We start from the raw sequence: 19,936 nt of genomic DNA on the forward strand, positions 1-19,936 counted from the left end.
AAAACCAGAAATATCCTGTTTTCTCTGGAACCCTAAAGTCTCTCGAAACCTAGACTGAGTAAGAAAACCTGTTAAATTTATTTATTTGAAACTCATTCTCCAAAACTAAACGTGTTGTATTTAATACACTTGCTAGTCCAAACCAAATATCCATAGAGGGACAGTTTATATTTTACAGTAGAAGCCGATCATGTCAAATAGAAATCTACACCTCCATTTAATCAGATGTTACATAAAATACCATAAATAATCTTTGTTATTGATCAAACGTTTGATTGAATTATCCTTGCAGATTACATGAACAAATTAGTGAGGCTGATTCAGTAGGTGGGCTGATTAATTTACCTGGCCAACATGGCACCGTCTTCGTCGTGTGAAGGAGTCGCAGGTCAGACTCCTCCCACTGGCGGGTCAGTAGGAGGAGTCTGGAGAGCAGACGTGGCAAAGCAGAACGTCACCATCACGCGCCGGTGGTTGACTCTACATGGTGGAACAAAGATAGCTGGTAAGTTCTGGTTCTGGGTTCTGATGTTGAAGAGAGGAACACGTTAGTGTGTCAGCTCTCCGCCATGCTGACAGTTAGACGAGCTGGTGGGGTAAAGCCACAGTGTAGCCTCTGCTGTGGACAGGGTGCTAGTGGTCCTGATGGTGCTGGTTCGGACCGATGCGTTCCTGATGGTGGTTCTAGAACTCGTCTCCATATTAAAAACCCAGATCAGACATTTACACGATCTGTGTAGTCTGTAGAAAGCTTTAGATTAAAACATGGAGTCTATAGAGGAATTCGTTTATGCCCCTAGGAAACAAAAGCAAAGTGATCTGAGCTGTCATGCGTATTTAAAGGTATTAAGAGTGGCTGTCTGTAGTGGTCCTGATGGCCCTGTTCTTGGTGGTGATCCTCATGGAGATAGATGTGATGGTGGAGGATTTAAGTCAGTTAAGCAGAAGGTTCTGGTGTGTGTGAATTGTGGTTTTCACAGAGTTAGCTGCTTCAGTGTTTTTCATCTTTTAGTCAGTTGTTTCTGTCATGTATTGAAGTATAATCACTAACACTTTGAAAGGCTTTGATTACATCTAGTTTAAGAGTTCAAGAGTCGGTGTTTGCAGTGTTGGCTCTTCCTCTGTAGTTGGCCCTGACACGCTTTCAATCAGCTTCTGGACCAGATCCTTTCCTTCCATAATCAGGGCCTGGAGTTAGTCACAGTTAGTGTGTTTTTGTTTGTCCACCTGCCTCTGGAGGGTTGATCACAAGTTCTCAACTGGATTAAGGTCTGAGGATTTTCCTGGTCATGGACCCAAAATTTCTGTTTTTATTTGAACATTGTAGGTGTGTTCTTGCTGTGTCGTATCTCTAATTCCATGCTGTATTTCTTTTTTAAAACACAGAGCAGTTTTGTTTACCTGTTTTCCCGCTACGTTTCGTTTGCGGCTGCAAACTTCCTCAGGCTGACGCTGATGATGGCGTCACTTACTTCTCCGTTTATCCGCGGGCAGCAGAGGACGTTGTCATACGTTGTGACATACTCATCTAACGTGACGTCACATCCCTGTTCACAAAAACACCAACCAAAAAAACCTTTGACATAGTAGTTAACAGAGTCAGACAGGACAAGACTTTACACTAAAGAACAAACCTCACAGCAGATGACATAGCACAACTGATAGGACTGGTAGCTAACTCCACTTACTTCACATATGACAACACAATATACAAACAACAGGAAGGCTTTGCCATGGGTAACCCGTTATCAGCCACCCTGTGTGAGTTTTTCATGGAAGACCTAGAACAAAAAGCCATAGCCACTGCTCCCCCAAACTGCTAAATAAAACTATGGAAACACCACGTAGACGACATACTGGAAATTATACCAAAAGGACAAACCGAAACACTAACACAACACTTGAGTAACATTGACGACACAGGCAGCATAATGTTCACTTATGAGACAGAAAAAGAAGGCAGCATAGCATTTATGGACATGAAAATCACCAGGCAGACCGACGGGACCCCAAATATAAACACATATAGGAAACCAACACACACAGACCAATATCTATTATGGACATCAGAACACCCCACCATACACAAAATGTCAGTAATCAGAACATTATATCACTGAGCAAACATAATAACAGAAGAAAGAGACTGTAAACAAGAGGACAAACACATACAACACACTTTAAAGACCTGCGGATACCCGACATGGGTGATAAACAAAGGAAAACAGCAAACAACAACAGAAAGAAAAGAACAAGCTAAGCAAAGAACCAGAAACCCAGAAAAACAACAACCAAAACCAGTGGTAACCCTACCATACATCAAAGACATAACAGAAAAAGTAAGACCAACAATGAAAAAACACAACATAAACACACCAACAAAACCATACACAACAGTTAGAAACAGACAGGTACACCCAAAAGACAAAATATCAGCTGGACTTAAATGTGGAGTCGTTTATGAAATCCCATGCAAACTCTGCAATAACACATACATAGGAGAAACCGGACGCCAACTCAACACAAGAACAATAGAACATAGAAAGGAGTGCGAGAAAGAGGCAAGTCGAAGATACACAAGAGCAGCAAGACAAGAAGCAGAAAGCACAATAAAGAAGTCAGCCGTAACAGATCACTGCACAAGAGAAAACCATATAATGGACTGGGACAACACACGGATCATTAACACCGAACAACAAAAATACAAAAGATGGATAAAAGAAGTAATCGAGATAAGGAGACGTGGATGTGGGACCAAGAACAGAGACGATGGGGTTTACACGTTGGACCGCACATGGGACTGCATCGTCGGAGAGGGGAGAGCGGGCAGCAGAGGGCGACAACATCCTCTGCTGCCCGTGGATAAATGGAGAAGGAAGTGACGCCACCATCAGCGTCAGCCTGAGGAAGTCTGCAGCCGCAGACGAAACGTAGCGGGAAAACAGGTAAACAAAAACTGTTCTGTGTTTTTAAAAAAGAACGTAAGCATGGAATTTCTGTTTTTAGCTTCATCGCTTTAGTTTTATGGCACGGTGCTCCATCATGCTTCACCAGGTTGTTCTTGGATGGTTGGAAGAAGTTCCAGTTGGATGTTTTGGTACATTTCTTTATTGATGACTGATGGGAGTGCTCACCTTATCTTCTGCAGACCATCCTTTCTCCAGATGCCTTAAACAACCAGAAAAGAGCTTCATGTTACCCCAGTCCTCTGCAGCCCACTCACTGTTGTTTCTGTAGTGGCTTCTTTCTGCCCTTCTTGACACCAGGACATCCTCCAGAAGTCTCCTCTCTGTGCTGCAGATGCACTCCCACCTGCTGCTGCTGTTCCTGAGCAGCTCTGCACTGGTGGCACCTCGATCCTGCCGCTGAATCCTCTTTAGGAGACGTCTCGGCTCTTGCTGGACTTTCTTGGAGCCCTGAAGCTTTCCACACAATCATAAAACCCAGTGATGAATGTTGACCTGTTTCAGCTGGACTTGTGCTGCTGGAACAGGCAGCACAATGTCTCAAACGGTTTGGTCTTTATCCTGCATGTGAACTTCCATCTGGATCTAGAAGATGGTTTCCCTAGAGTAAAAGCTCCTCCTTAGACCTGGTGTTTGTTGTGTTTCTGTGAAGAACCTGAATAATGATTCGAACTTGATCCCTTTTATCGCAGCAGGATAGAGAACTGAACGCTGGTCCTCCGCCGAGAAGATGATGGAAGAAAGTGGAGTAGAGACGACTCCTCCCGTCAGCCCCTCAGCAGCAGCAGCAGCAGCAGCTTCAGCCAGCAGCCCACCAAACAGCGCTGCAGGCAAGGGCATCAGTTTGTTTTTAGTATTGCTGGAGACAAGTATTATTAATTATTCATATATAAGTACTCGTTATTTGACATTGGGTGTTTATTTAGTAAATAAAAGTTAAAAGCATGTGCTCAAACCAGCAGCCCACCAATTACAGGCCAAACCCCTAACCTCTATTGTCTTTCACAGAAAAATACCATAAATAATAAGTAGCTTACCCATGTCAGGCTTCGGTCAGCACCACGCTCCCTCACCTTACTGTCCGCCGGAGTAGTAAAAGATATAGTTGCGGTTTCACAGTTGAACTGTGACAACTGAATAAGGTAGTGGAATAGAGTCATTTAAATAACCATCATTTGCTTTTATACGCAAATTCTACAGAGAGCACGAGTCGATGATGTAGCTAAGCTGGTAAGAGTTGATGCATCTGGTTTTTAAAAGTGGTGGGGACAAAACTGTCAAGCACAAATATCAGTGGGGACAAGTACCCGGCATCCCCAGCTGAAACGATGCCTACAGCTGCAGGACCCAGTCAGGTACACTGTGTGGATGTATTTACTTCCTGTTTAGCTGGTTACAGGTGTAAATGTTAAAGACAAAGGATATGTAACCAGAAGCTGACAGCAGATGGACTCAGAGCACCAAAAACATAGCAACACTAGAGAGCTGCATTTGGACTTGGGTCCTGCAGGACCTAATGCAAGTCTCATGGGAGCGGGAGATAGAAAGGTGGATGTAAGGCTGCTGCACATGCGAGCGGGTGGCTAGAAATGGACTGTGGGAGCTAAGATCACCAGTAGAATGGAGAGAATAGCTGAGGTTGGTAAACCAGAAGTGGATTATAAACTAGTCCAGCATAGGGCTGTAGTCCACACCAGGACCTGCTTTCTAGTCCACCAGTCAGCTGCTGCCTGCTGAAGCAGGTACGTTCACAGATCAGTGCGCCTGAGCAGGTAAGACCTGAACAGGGACCTCTTGTACAAAGACCGTTGTGGACTTCCTACTAAAAGACAGGGTGCGCTCAAACCTGGAAGACTATGTGCACGCAAACAGAGCCAGATGTATCAAACCACAGTTTGAAACGTCTGAATCTGCACATTTCTAGACTCTGATAAATGTTGCTCTCCCCAATTTAAACATGCTAATAGATGCTGACATGTCCTGCAGGAGTGAGTCTTCTCTCTGTGTGATCAGACGTTAACACATGTGGGGATAAAGAAAACCTCCACAGAACTTCTAAATGAGGTAGAGGCACTGTAAACATTGTTTTTGCTGCTCTGTCATCAGCTGTAGCTCAGTAGACAGTGGTTCCACAGTTCACAGCAGGTTATATTAGACTCAACATTTAGTTATATCCCATCTAATCCTCCTTCCTTAGTCAGGGGTGGACCGTTAAAGCGCCCGAGCGCCATTGGCGCTAAATTTTCTCGTCGGGCGGTAAATACTTGACGACTTACCGCCCGGGTGGCGCCCAAGCTTTATTTGTCATTTACACACCGGCTTTCGCCTACATCATGGCCCCGCCCTGTAGGAAGCTGCCGTTTTCGTTTCGCGCGCGTGAACCTGCGCGCCTCTAGCCACCTACTGCACTTGTACGATTCGTGCACGTACTGCACGATTATTTATAGTCACGTGAACTATAAGTCACTATTAAAGACGAAGTGGAACCACGCTAGAAACACACAAGCACGCAGGAAGATCGCGCCACCACTGGGATTGGATTTCTTGATGAAATCTCCGGCAAAACGCTTTAAAACTGGTGAGGAGAAGCGAGACAGTTCGAAACGGTATGAAGCAGAGAAGCGTGTGCGTAGGTGGAATGATTCTTGGCGGTTTAAAGAAGACGGGAGGCACAGAGAATGGCCGTGTTCGAGTTGAGCAGCGCCTCGCCTGGAAAACAGACGGAAGCAGCAGGGGGAGTGGCTGAAAGCCGGCGTTTACGCCGGGGACACACCGGCCGCGGAAGCGCCCGAAGCGAATCGCTCACGAAGTCCGGCCGCTGCTCGCTGCTCGCCGCTCCTCAGTTCAGATCAGACGCGCCCCATTCGAGGCGCGCCTCGGCTTCGCTGTGGTTTTTCTTTTAACTACCTGGTGTCCTCAATTTCCTCAGCTCTTTTCCTCTACGTGTGTGTGTGTGTGTGTGTGTGTGTGTGTGTGTGTGTGTGTGTGTGTGTGTGTGTGTGTGTGTGTGTGTGTGTGTGTGTGTGTGTGTGTGTGTGTGTGAGTGAGTGAGTGAGTGAGTGAGTGAGTGAGTGAGTGAGTGAGTGGAGAGAGAGAGAGAGGAGAGAGAGAGAGACTATGGTGTGAACCAGTTGTTTCTGCCAGTTGAATCTCTTGGATTTCCCTACATGTGTAGCTCGGGGGTGACGATGGATGAAGATATCGCGTTAGCATACTTGTTCAATTTTCAATTTTAATTCTGGTGCCTGTTAACAGCTGAAACACATCCTCACGTGCTTGTGGATGTCATATATTGTATATGGAGACATGACTGTAATAATAAGTAAAGGTTAGCAGCTGTAGCTTCAGTGTGCTCATAGGAAACGTGACAAAAGAACACAAAACACATTCCTCTTTATGGCCTATATTGTTGTCATCATCAACGTAACATGATTTACAGAATACATGTGGCCAACTAACATTTCATGTTCTACCACCGGATGTTTGGATCAAAATATGAACCAATCAGATCTTTGATCAGGTGAGAGCCAGGTGTTTCCCATCATCCTCTAGGTTTTGCAGCCAAGGGAGAGCAACTGCAGCGCCTTGCTCCAAAATCTGCGGCCGCCTTGATCTCACAAGGTTATTGTTGCCTACGTATGCATGACGTCAGAGCAAGTCGGCGTCAATTCGGACACAAATCTAACCGGCATGCACTGCTCGCCGATCACTGCTGGTCTAATCTGCTTAGAACTGGCTCATCTCGAACACAGCCAAAGGCTCGAGTACAGCAAAGTGGAGTTGGTGATGTACTGCGTTGTATGCTGGAAGTATGCAACGACAAAATTGTGTTTTGTTGAGGGAACAAAAAAATTCAAACTTGAATACGTTATTATGTTTGTGAATGTGTACAAAATAAAGGTTTATTACATTTAAAATGGTTCAGTTGTTATTTTGACTCGTTTTGGCAGCTGACCAGCGGGGCCGGTAGATTCTTGGCGGGGCCGGTAAATATTCAGAGTTACCGGCCCGGCTGGCCGGTTGGTTTTGAAGTTAATGTCCACCCCTGTTAGTGTTACAGCTCTTAGTCTGATTACTTAGATTATAATGGATTACTCACACAATCATTAAATGTCTGAGAAACAGTGTGGCTGGAGTGTTTTGCATGGGTTTGTGTTAGTGAATTAAATTCAGTTAAATTTTATTTATATTGCGCCAAATCACAACAAGAGTCGTCTCAAGGTACTTCACATAATAAACATTCCAATTCAGGTCAGTTCATTAAGCCAAACAGAAATAATGTTTCCTATATAAGGAACTAGTCAAGTCACTGACTAGTGTCAGTGATTTTACAGCAATCCTCATACTAAGCAAGCATAAAGCAACAGTGGAGAGGAAAACTCCCTTTTAACAGGAAGAAACCTCCAGAGAATCCTGGCTCAGTATAAGCAGCCATCCTCCACGACTCACTGGGGATCGAGAAGACAGAGCATGCACGCACAGTAATGTGATTTCTTAGTAAATATTCTATTTGGTGTGAGATAAACTTTATTGTATTTATCCTAGTGGATCTATAATTAAACGGATAAACTAGCAGTAGCACATCCAACGTCAAGGAAAGCGAAAAGTTATTATCAGGAGAGGGAGAATGTTTAAGTGGTTAGCAGCAGTGTGCTGGATGACGGCCTCCTCCATGAGGCCACCACAGCTCAGCAGAACATTGTAGCTTCTTCTGGGGAGAAAAACACTTTGAGAAAAAATAAAGTTAACAGCTGAAATTGCAGAAAATAATACAGTTAGAGAGCAGATTGTAGAAGAAAGCAGTAGAGTGTGAAAAGTGGTCAGTGTATCCTCCAGCAGTCTAAGCCTATAGCAGCATAACTAAAGAGATAACTCTGGATAATCTATTTTATTTAGATGGAGGCATGTTGGAGGCAGGGCAAGAGAGAGCCATCTTTACCAACTGTACACTCCACCTCCCTCTACTCCCCCACTTGTCCAGATCTAGGCTAACATCAGATTTTAACCATAGGCCCTATCAAATAAAAATGTTTTAAGCCTATTCTTAAAAGTAGACAAGGTGTCTGCCTCACGGACTAAAGCTGGGAGCTGGTTCCACAGGAGAGGAGCCTGATAACTAAAAGATCTGCCTCCCATCCTAATTTTAGATATTCTGGGAACCACCAGTAGACCTGCAGTCTGAGAGCGAAGTGCTCGGTTAGGAACGTATGGAACAATCAGATCACTGAAGTATGATGGAGCTTGATTATTAAGAGCTTTATATGTGAGAAGAAGGATCTTAAAAGCTATTCTGAATTTAACAGGTAGCCAATGTAGGGAAGCTAAGACGGGAGAGATAAGATCTCTCTTTTTAATTCTCATCAGAACTCTAGCTGCAGCATTTTGGACAAGCTGAAGACTTTTAACTACATTCTGTGGACTTCCTGAGAGCAATGAATTACAGTAATCCAGTCTTGATGTAATAAATGCATGAAGTAGTTTCTCAGCATCACTCCTGGAAAGGATGCTTCTAATCTTAGCAATATTCCGAAGGTGGAAAAAGGAAATCCTACAAACCTGTTTAACCTGGGATTTGAATGACATGTCCTGGTCAAAGATAACACCAAAGTTCCTCACTTTGTTCTCGGAGATTAATGTAATGCCATTCAGGTCAGGTGATTGACTAAGCAATTTTTTTTCTGGATTTCTGGTCCAAAGATGAGAACTTCTGTCTTGTCTTGATTTAAAAGCAAAAAGTTTAGAGTCATCCAATTTTTTATGTCCTCAAGACAAGCCTGTAACCTACCCAACCGATTAGGTTCATCAGGGTTAATGGATAAATATAACTGAGTATTGTCAGCATAACAGTGGACTTTTATCCCATGCTGTCTAATGATTTTACCAATTGGGAGCATATACATAGTAAAAAGAATTGGTCCAAGCACTGAACCCTGTGTTACTCCACAAGTAACCCTGGAGTATGAAGATGATTTGTCATGTACATTTACAAAATGAAATCTGTCAGACAGGTAGGATTTAAACCAGCCTAACGCTGTTCCTTTGATCCCTACAACATGTTCAAGTCTTTCTAAAAGAACATTGTGATCAACTGTGTCAAAGACAGCACTGAGATCTAACAAGACTAGAACAGACACAAGATTCTTATCTGAGGCCATAAGAATATCATTTGTAACTCTCACTAATGCAGTTTCAGTGCTGTGATACTCTCTAAAACCAGACTGAAATTCCTCAAACAGAGCATTAGAGTTTAAATGCTCACTTACTTGGATGGCCACTATTTTCTCCAGGACTTTGGATAAAAATGGAAGGTTAGATATTGGTCTATAATTCATTGGGTCATCTGGCTCCAGAGAAGGCTTCTTAAGTGAAGGTTTGATTACAGCAACCTTAAAATCCTGTGGTACATATCCATTTACTAAGGATAGATTGATTATATCTAGAATGGGGGCAGTAACCAAAGGAAATGCTTCTTTAAATAATTTGGTTGGGATTGGATCCAAAATGCAAGTTGAAGGTTTAGATGAAGCTAATATTTTTGATAACTCTGAAAGCTCAACTGGATCAAAACGGTTCAAGCACAGATGAGGTTCTACAGTCACCTCTGATGCTGCCTCACTTACTGAGGAAGAAGAAATCGCATTAGGGAGGATGCTAAAGATTTTGTTTCTAATAGAATTAATTTTACTTGCAAAAAATCCCATGAAGTCATTGCTGCTGAGGGCTAAGGGAATAGATGGTTCAGAGCTATGATTCTGTGTAAGTTTAGCAACTGTACTGAAAAGAAATTTAGGATTATGCTTATTCTCCTCAATTAGTGCTGAGAAATAAGCAGTTCTAGTTTGTCGAAGCTTATTTTTATAAAGCACAAGACTATTTTTCCAGGATAGGTAGGCCTCCTCATGGTGCGTAGAGCGCCATGTTCTCCAATTTCCTAGAGTTTTGTTTTAAGGCTCGTAAATGAGAATTAAACCAGGGAGCCAACTTCCTGTCCCTAATTACCTTCTTTTTTAAAGGGGCAACATCATCTAATGCCACACGTAAAGAGGAATTAACATGATGAACTAAGGCATCAATTTGTGAGGGGCTAGAACTGAAAATATTGCCCTCTGCTACATGCCTCTGAGATGCTGAGGACAGTTAAGATGGAACAGTTGATTTAAAAGATGCAACTGCGTTGTCACATAGAGACCGACTATAGTGAAATTTACTTTCATGTCTCGAGAACTCAGTTATAAAAAACTCAAAGGTTATCAGAAAGTGGTCCGAGAGGACCGGATTATGTGGAAAGATCGTTATTTCCTCACACTCTATGCCATAAGTCAGCACAAGGTCTAATGTATGATGGCAGGAGTGGGTGGAGCTATGTATTCTTTGGGTAAAACCAGTTGAGTCTAAGATATTACTAAAGGCTACATTGAGGCAATCATTTTCGATGTCCACATGAATGTTAAAATCCCCCACTACAATGACCTTATCAGTATTTAGCACCAAATCAGATAAAAAATCAGAGATCTGATCCAAAAACTCAGAGTAAGGGCCTGGTGGACGATATAAAACTACAAACAAGAGTGGCTTTACAGTTTTGCAATCTGGATTAGGAAAACTAAGAATAAGATGTTCGAACGAACTGTAGCTGTTAATTGGTAAGGGACTGATTAATAAGTCCGAATGAAAAATGGTTGCTACTCCTCCTCCTCGCCCTGTACTTCGAGCAATATGATGATTTAAATAATTTGAAGGAGTCGACTCGTTTAAGCTAACATAGTCCTCTTGCTGCAGCCAGGATTCTGTGAGAGAGAGCAAAGTGATCTGATTATCACAAAGCAAGTCGTTAACAAAGTCTTAGAAAAAAATGGATCTAATGTTCAACAACCCACATTGAATTTTTCTAGGTTTCTGCTCAGTTGAATTTGTTCTAATATTTATGAGATTTCCATGATTTGCTTTATTAAGCCTGATATTTAATCTGTGTGATTTTGGCCGTGGGCAGGACACTGTCTCTATGGGGTAGTGGGTGGGTAACAGTACAGAAGCTGCAGAGGGGTGGGTTAAACTACGACTCTGTTTCCTGGTCTGGACCCTGGGTTGTCATGGAGGACTAATAAAACTGGCCATGTTCCCAGAAAGAAGAGCTGCCCCATCCAAAGAGGGATGGATGCCGTCTCTCTGCATCAGACCAGGTTTTCCCCAAAAAGTTTTCCAATTATCAATGTAGCCCATGTTGTTTTCAGGACACCACCTAGACAACCAGCGGTTGAAGGACAGCATGCGGCTAAACATGTCGTCACTGGTCCGATCAGGCAGGGGGCCAGAGAAAATTACGAAACACATCAGGATTACCAGGCTGCACGGTGGAGCAGCAGTTAGCACTGTTTGTTTGTAGCACATTGTGTGTGTGTGTGTCCATCCGTGTCCAAACATGTGGGTGTCTCTAACTTTTGTTTTTTCTTCTCCAGGTTTCTCCAGTCCCATGTCTCTCCCAGACAACAACACCGTCACCATTGGGCCATCATCAGGCTTCGCCCCTCCCCCCTCTGTTCCAGCCCTTCCTCCCTTCAGCAGTCCTCTGACCACAACCTCTTCTTTTTCCTCCCTCCCTGCTTCTTCGTTCGCCCCACCTTTCACCAGCAGCCCTCCCTTCCCATACTCTGCCCCGCCATCGTTGCCACCACTGGCCTCCTCCGCTGGACCACCTCCAGCACGTGGTCTAGCAGGCCCCCCTGTAAGCCCGCCCATGTCTAGCTTCTCTATGAGTGCTGGCTATGACATCACACGGGGACATGCAGGTCGGACCCCACAGACGCCATTGATGCCTACATTCTCTAGTCCTTCTGTGATCCCAGGTGTGTTTTTATTGCATATCTCCTAAACTTCAGGACAGATTTTACTGAAACTGTCAAGCAAACCTCAAAGTACAAGTGACAAACTAGACATCTACAACTGACAAACTGGAGACAGCCAGATTCAAGGTGGCTGCCACAGCAAACATTTAAACATCCCTAACTCAACCTTACAGATGTGTTAGTGGCTGAGAGTGACATCACAGATAACAGATGAGAACATTAGAACTCAGTCGTTCAACAACGAGAGGATTTCACGTCAAACTCCCTGAAAAGTAACATTAGGTTTCCGTCATCAGAAGAAAAACAAAATCATTATTTATCTTCATTAATAATGATCCTATAGTCAACCGGCCTTAACCTCTTCCACTTAGCTGGGGTCGGGTCGCGGGGGCAGCAACCTAAGCAGAGAGGCCCAGACTACCCTCTCCCCAGCCAGCCACTTGGGCCAGCTCCAAAGCGTTCCCTGGCCAGCCGAGAGACATGGTCCCTCCAGCTTGTCTTGGGTCTTCCTTTAGGTCTTCTCCTGGTTGGACATGCCCAGAAAACCTCACCAGGGAGGCGTCCAGGAGGCATCCTGACCAGATGCCTGAGCCACCTCAACTGTCTCCTCTCAATGTGGAGGAGCACCTGGTCTACTCCGAGCCCCTCCCTGGTGACCAAACTTCTCACCCTATCTCTAAGGGAGAGCCCAGCCACCCAGCAGAGAAAACTCATTTAGGCCGCTTGTATTCATGATCTCAGTCTTTCGGTCACTACCCAAAGCTCGTGACCATAGGTGAGGGTAGGAACGTAGATCGACCGGTAAATTGAGAGCTTTGCCTTCCAGTTTTCTCTTCACCACGACAGATCGATACAACGCCCACGTCACTGCAGACGCAGCACCATTCTGCCTGTCGATCCCCTGATCCATCATTCCATCACTCATGAACAATACCCAGAGGTACTTAAACTCCCTCACTTGGGGCAGGACCTCGTCCTTGACATGGGGGACTCAGTAGTTAAACATCAAAGTGAGTATTTACTTGCATTAGGGACGGCAAGTCCAGCAGAATGGTTTCCCTCAGATGAGCAGGAATAGAGATTAATTAACACTATTTACAATGTTTTCTTTTACTCCTACCCATACTCACTCCATACTCTGAGTGTGTCCCACGGGGTACTTCTCGAGACACAGCCATAAGCCTTCTCTAGATCCAAAAACAAACAGAACATGTGGACTGGTTGGACATATTCCCACATCTCCCCAGCACCCTAACAAGAGTAAAGAGCTGGTCCACGGTTCCACAGCCAGGACTAAACACAACACTCCTCCTCAGTCTGACCTTCAACCAGCCGCCTCCGTGGACTCTCCCATACCTTTAAGTAAACCTTTTCCTGGAGGCTAAGGAATTTTCTGCAGCTGAAACACCTTTTGGTCTACTTTCTCAAAAATGTGGACCACTACCTCCTTGACAGGCACTGCCACTAATGACCATGCTATATAGCAGGCACGTTAGCTAAGACACAACTACAACATCTATAGTCCAGATACCCAGGATGTAGCTTGTCAATGCGTGGGGCTCCACCCACACATAGAGGTTTGACTACATCGCTGATCTCTGCCCAGAGATTGCTCAGTCCAGGAGCCGTACACCTCCTCTTTTGTCTTCTCGAGTTGATTATTTCTATTGTCATATTTTATTTAGTCTCAGTGTAGCTAAGGAACCTCTCATTTGCCTAGGTGTGATGTCCAACACCATGGTTCAGCAACCCATCATGAAAGGAGGAATAGATGCAGAATCTCCCATCACTTTTCCAGAGGACCAGGAGGATCCGAGAGCGTCTGAAGACACCAGTACTGGAGGAGGTCTCTGGGGCTTTTTTAAGGTGACTTCTCTCTCAAACTTCACTTCAGATAACCTCAATCTCCTATTTAAGCAATAAACAGGGTTGTTCCTTCAGAGGGCTGGTGCTAGAGCTGGTTCTTTAGATTAAAAGTCAAAAACAGAAATGTTTTTCCACGGTCAGGAAGTCAACTCGGAGCCTCATCATTATGTCACAATGGACAACTGTTTCTGCAGAGGATCACGGAGTAGGGAGACAGTTCATCTCCACAGGGTTGATGGCGCGTTGCTGATGTAACCCAGCCGACACTAGTCTATTGCTGTTACAGACTTGTTGCTTGTGAAAGCTCTTCTTTGATCTCCAACCATTATTATTTAAACACTGCTGTGGACACCAGCCACTGATGTTTAGAGACAACTAAAATAAACATAACTATAAACAGCGTTTCGAGTTTATGAATTCAGTTGAAAACAGCAACTTTGATGTTCTGTCCCTCTTTAACGACTTCACTGGGGATTTACAACACACAAGCTGCAGGAAGCTAGCTCCGAGGACGGTTTAAACCAGTTTGATGAAAACCACCAGAGAGAACCGGCTCTTGTGTTCTTTCTGAGTCTTCAGACATGACCAGATGATGGCTCGCATTGACGCAAAGCTCCACTGATGCTGAACGATACCCAGGACTGGTGGTCTAATCACACCTCTGTGTCCCATGTGTCCCAGGGAGTAGCAGGAAACCCAGTGGTGAAGACAGTCCTGGATAAAACCAAACACTCGGTGGAGTCCATGATCACCACTCTGGACCCAGGCATGGCTCCATACATGAGTAAGCTAACACAAAGCCCTGATCACTGTCTTAAGTGTACTGATGTCTTAAGTAATTGTCCCTGTGTTTCTGCTCTGTAGGGTCTGGTGGGGACATTGATATTGTGGTGGCTTCAGATTTGGAGACAAACGTGGAAGCAATCAGAGATGCCTTCCAGGAAGTGTTTGGGATGGCTCTGGTCACTGGAGAGCCGGGCCAGTCTAACATCGCCCCTCAACCGGTGGGCTACGCTGCTGGAGTCAAGGTCAGCTTGTTGAGGCCTTTCCTGATTCTTTTTGATGTCTCGGAAGCATCATTGTGAGTAGCAATAACTAATGTCTGTCGTGGTGTGTGCTGCTGTGTGACTGTAGCAGAGAAGATCCATCCATCTTAATACAGGGTATCCGGGGGTCCTTAAAAAGTCTTAAATTTGCTTTTCCAAAGGTCTTAAATTACCAAAGACCCAATAAACAAAATTATTTTATTTCTATAAAATTTTCATGAATTTCTAGTTAGTGTTCAGCATTTTTTGGGTATGATATTGGCATAAGCGGAACCGTACACATTCAGTTGGTTGTGAAAAGGGGCTATTTTTAGATGAGCACATTAGCTGGTTAAACTAGTCAAATAAAAACAAGTTAATTTTTGTACCTGGTGGTTGCAACAAACAGACACCATTGAAGGTAATCAGAAGTGAGGAACAGAAAATGAAATAATTATGTTAATGTTTAGAGCAGCAGGAACTCCGAGAGGCTGCAGGCGCATCAGTGAGTTTGCGGCAGCTGCGCAGGGGGAGGGGGAAGAGGGCTGAAGCAAGATGCAGAAACTACCGTTGTTAAAAGAGATGTGTTTAACTTAGAAAATGTGGGCGCAATTTTAATTGTCAAAAACTCCAGTGACCCCCTTCCCCCCGTATGACGTCATCAACGACTAGTCGACTTGATTTTTCATTACTTGATGGTCGACTTTTAAAAAAATTAAGTCATGCAGCCCCTAGTTGGCTCCAGTTCCAGGCAATAGCTGGAAATTATAGCATAAATTGTATTTCAAAAATACCTTAAAGAGCAAGTCACCCCCAAATCAACTTTTTTTGTTGATAAACCATATAAATGAGTATCTAATCGCTTTGTAGATACGTGCAGTCAATAATTTGACTTAGTTCAAATTCAAATAACCTGCCTAAAACTGTCAGTATTGTCAGGTAAAAACTCTACACTGCATTTTAATTCAAATCTGCCATTGCAATTGGCTAAGAGGTACACTATGACATTCGCTGGTACATTATGATGTCACAATGTCTTTTTGAGCCGGTGTGTGCCTATGTTAGCGGCTCCACCCTCTCGGTCTGCCAGGCAACAGTATTTGTTGCATTTTTCAAACATGAAGTGGGAGTGGAATAAGACTCTGGTAGGGGGTGACTTGCTCTTTAAATTTGGTCAAAGTGGCCTTAAATGTATTAAAAAGTCTTAAAATTGGCTCCCTTAAACCCGATACCCTGTTTATACCACTTGTTTCTGCTCAGGGTCACATAGAGCTGGTGCTCATCTTCAGCGGTGCCTGGGTATTCCTCAGGGACACACACCCAGAGACAGTTTAACATGCATGTATTTAGACTGCAGTACAAAACCAACACACACATGGAGAGAACGTTCTATCTCCATGCAGAATGGTTCTGGTGGGGAGCTGAAGGCAGGACACGGTGCTACCCAAGAAGGACCTGTTCTATAAAACTCAACCAGAACTCAAACTGGAAAGATCCAAAAGCTGCCGAGTCATGTGAGATAGGTCCAGCCTGAACGGAAGAGAAGCACACTTGCAAGACATTACAGAGTGGTTCTTTGCTCTGCAGTACGGTGGGACTGAAGTCCACCGCTCAACAGAGACAGAATCCACCTCAACACACAGCTGGTCCTGCAGGTGATCCCAACAGGTTTTCTGTCCACCTGAGCAGAGACAAGCTGCCAAATCCCAGGAAGGCTGCTGGACCTGATGCTGTTCCTGGATCAGGTCAACTGTCCTCTGTCTCACCTGGGCCGATGGAGACCTGGGTAGACCAGTGCTTTAGGTTCTGGGTTTCATGTATCAGGACCAGGTTCTAGAGATCTAATCTCAAGTCTAGAAAAGCACCCAGCAGATCCACCGTGTTAATCATTAAACAGATAACTGAGGTCTATAGGGTCTGACCTTTAACCTGGTAATCAAAGCCTGTGTGGGTGGTGATACTCAGATCTGAGACATTTTTTTTATTATCACATTCTCTTCTGGTTTCAAGTCCTCCGTGTGACTCCTTCATTTCCACACAGGGACACGCACAAGTCATTTCTGATTTTGGACTTAATGCATGTTGTTCACTTGAAGTTAGATCTTTACCCAAAGTGATCTAGACAGAAAATAAATATATTTCCACCTGATTTACCTGAGGTATGATGGTTCCTGTCTGCAGGGGGCTCAGGAACGCATTGCCAGCCTGCGTCGGGCCGGGGTCATCCACCAGAAACAGCCAGTGGTCTCTGTGGAGTTCTTCATTGCTGAGCTGTTTCCTGACAAGTAAGGAGGCCTCAGAGTACACACCGTATACATGGAAGCCATTTTTACTCATAGCTTGTTTAAGGTGATCTACAGAATTAGAAAGATCGAGGCTACTATGGAGTCTGAGAAGAATCCATCACTAAATGCGTGTCTTTTACAATCAATGGCTTGTTCTTACGATGAGACGTGTTGTAACAAATGTCCTATTTAAGAGACGTCTTGCTGTCTCCAGGTGGTTTGACATTGGCTGTCTGATTCTGGAGGACCCTGGTCACAGCATTCACATCGAGGTCTTCACCCAGGCCACTCCTCTGGCTCTGGACCACATCCAGCAGGTAGAAATAAAAAAACCATGAACCTGGAACCATTCTGCTCTCCGTGTTAATGAATCAGAGTAGCTGTTGGTCGTCACCGCCGCTTAAAAACCTACAGCAGTAACAGCTGCTTTGAGATCAGCAGCGGAACCTGTTCTCCTCAGAATCACATGGATGTCACTGATCTGCCCCCTGCAGGCTCAGGCCCTGACCCCTCCTGACTACAGTCTGCGCTGGTCCGGTCTGATTGTTACCGTGGGTGAGGTTCTGGAGCGCAGTCTGCCCAACATCAACAGAGCAGACTGGCACTGGTCCATGACAGGAATGAGCCAACGCCAGATGATCCAGAGTGCAGCCAAAGTTCTGGCAGGACTCTACAGACAGAGGCTGCCCCCCAGGACTCTGTGAGTCCAGATGGATCCGGTTTTGTCACATGGTGGGAGAAGTGGGGACACACAGGACAAAGAGACAGTGGGACTGCCCCATCCATGTAGTTCCTCCCCTTATTTCAGGGTGTTTTTTTTTATTATGTTTCAACAGATTTTATTTTGAGCTGAATCTCTGTTTCCTGAGTTCTGTTATTGTTGCAGACCCTGCCAGGTATCCAGCCAGCCTGGATCAGTCATCATGTGTTTGAAGATGTTGGTTCTGTTTCTGTAACGGTTCTGATTATTGAGTAAAGGAACACCATGCATCTGATGGTCTTCACTGGACTGATGTTACTGGGCACACAGCTGACCCACGTTACACTGAAAGCTCACGATACCAGTAGCACCAGTGACATGGAACAGGTAACGCATCACCAGTACCGTACCACCAGAGAAACCAGTAACATGCTGCTGCCAGTTCCAAATTTCTACCTTTCCAAATATTTTCTAGTGACTGTCATCATGTTACTTTGTTCTTATCTGTAAATAAAAATTAGAAAGTATCACACTTTTGTCATAGTGATGAACTTCAAAGATGTGTGTGTGTGTGTGTGCATGCGTGCGTGTGTGTGTGTGTGGGGGAGATATGGATGATCGGTTTTCTCAGGAAGACCTGATCAATCAAAGCTCTCCTCAGGATTCCAGGGATATCTTTGTCCCTGAGTGGTTTCTATCGGATCCTGAAGAACAGGTTTAACGGGCTGGTGTTTTGGAAAATAACAAACAGATGAGTTCAAATGGTTCATGCAATGTCGCTGCTCCTAAAAACATTTTAGCTTCTTCCATTAATTTATCGTTATTTCCTGCTGCACGATGATGCATTTGACTTAGATTTTCATCTGATCTGCTGGTACTGCTTACAAAACAAGAGGTCACCTTTACGCCCCTCATGTTTCCCAAGCTTGTTAACATTTGAGTCAAGGAATGATGAATTTATGGGTCTACGTTTTGAGGTGTGATAACCTGCTGCTTCATCTCTAATCCACTTCCATTCTGAATTCTTACAAAGAAAAAGAAAAACTTCAGAAAACAAAACCCCACTGGTGTGGATGTTTTTTAGGTCATAACACATCCTATCTTCCTGGCAGTTGAAGCAGACAGAACAGTTGATCCGGGGTTGGGGTTAGGGTTTAAATGTTTAAATACAATTCTGAAAGTCATAAAACACATTGGAACTATTTTACATCCATCCATTTTCCCCTGCTTATCCAGAGTCGGGTCGAGAGGGCAGTAGCCTAAGCAGAGAGGCCCAGACTTCCCTCTCCCCAGCCACTTGGGCCAGCTCCTCCAGGGGAATCCCATGGTGATCCCTGGCCAGCTGAGAAACAGTCCCTCCAGCGTGCCCTGGGTCTGCCTTTGGGTCTCCTTCCAGTTATTTAGACATGCCCAGAAAATCCATCCTAACCAGATACCCGAGCCACCTTGATATTACTTCACCATTGAATTCACATAGCAAATAAATCCTGAATAGGTTCTCCGTATTGTGCTGTCATGATGTCCTGGAGGATATAATTCTGTAATTTAAATTTCCTTTATGAGCCTAACCCAGACATATTCATGCACTTTCAGCTTTTCTTTTGATGAACAATTATTATTTTAACCCTTATATAACCCTTTAATTTTCTAATGTTTTTGTCCTTTCAGCACAAAAAAAATGCACTAAAGGCTTATAAGGGTTAAGCCACAGAACATTGAAAATGGTTTTTAAACCACAAATATTTTTTATGCTAGATTTAAAATTCTAATTCTAAACCAAGTTCAAAGACATAGAAGCAGCTTCGGTCTGATCACCGGTTTTGGCTCAAACTGAACTAAAGCTAGTACGTAGAGGTTTTAATATTATTTACAGATTTTATACTTCACGTTGCAGCATGAAGATTATGTTAATGAAAAGTTAATAAATTTATAAAATATTAAATTGTAAAAAGAAACTTAACCAATTTTCACTATGTTTGATGTGGATTCTCAGGACATCTATTATTTACCCTTTCTCCCACTGGGACGAAAAAACCCTTTTTCAAGGAAGATATGCAATGTGTTAACCAGAAAAATCCAGTTGTTATCAGTTAAAATGCTCAACAGTTGTTTGATTCTTTAAAATGCTCACTGAGTTTTAAAACAATTAAAATCAGGTCTAAGAATCTCACTGAGGACATTGTCTATTAAAAATACACAACTTAATTTTTATTACAGTTTTTCTCGATTGGTTTGGCTCATTTCCTGAAAC

The 19,936-nt window shown here is 43.9% G+C and overlaps 1 protein-coding gene across 2 annotated transcripts; it reads left to right on the forward strand.

The window, feature by feature from the left end:
- Positions 1 to 402: 402 nt before the first annotated feature.
- Positions 403 to 18,212, forward strand: prrc1 (proline-rich coiled-coil 1). 2 transcript variants are annotated; one of them, XM_015966888.3, is made up of 9 exons: positions 403 to 505; positions 3,659 to 3,796; positions 11,423 to 11,809; positions 13,530 to 13,675; positions 14,357 to 14,459; positions 14,540 to 14,703; positions 16,882 to 16,985; positions 17,200 to 17,302; positions 17,480 to 18,212. In XM_015966888.3, the coding sequence occupies exons 2-9, from the start codon at positions 3,697 to 3,699 to the stop codon at positions 17,687 to 17,689; spliced, it is 1,317 nt and encodes a 438-aa protein (XP_015822374.3). In that variant the 5' UTR covers positions 403 to 505; positions 3,659 to 3,696; the 3' UTR covers positions 17,690 to 18,212. The 2 variants fall into 2 exon arrangements, with proteins under 2 accessions (XP_015822374.3, XP_054603142.2); XM_054747167.2 differs by having other exon boundaries at positions 439 to 505; positions 3,662 to 3,796.
- The last annotated feature ends 1,724 nt before the right edge of the window (positions 18,213 to 19,936 follow it).

The sequence above is a fragment of the Nothobranchius furzeri genome, chromosome 6, assembly GCF_043380555.1.
Source record: "Nothobranchius furzeri strain GRZ-AD chromosome 6, NfurGRZ-RIMD1, whole genome shotgun sequence".
NCBI classification, from domain to species: Eukaryota; Metazoa; Chordata; class Actinopteri; order Cyprinodontiformes; family Nothobranchiidae; genus Nothobranchius; species Nothobranchius furzeri.

Bases quoted from the DNA above. Each gene is read 5' to 3' on its own strand.
- prrc1 (XM_015966888.3), top strand. From the start codon at position 3,697: ATGATGGAAGAAAGTGGAGTAGAGACGACTCCTCCCGTCAGCCCCTCA. The intron at 13,676-14,356 runs GTGACTTCTCTC...CATGTGTCCCAG, and splicing joins GTCTCTGGGGCTTTTTTAAG to GGAGTAGCAGGAAACCCAGT. The intron at 14,460-14,539 runs GTAAGCTAACAC...TCTGCTCTGTAG, and splicing joins AGGCATGGCTCCATACATGA to GGTCTGGTGGGGACATTGAT.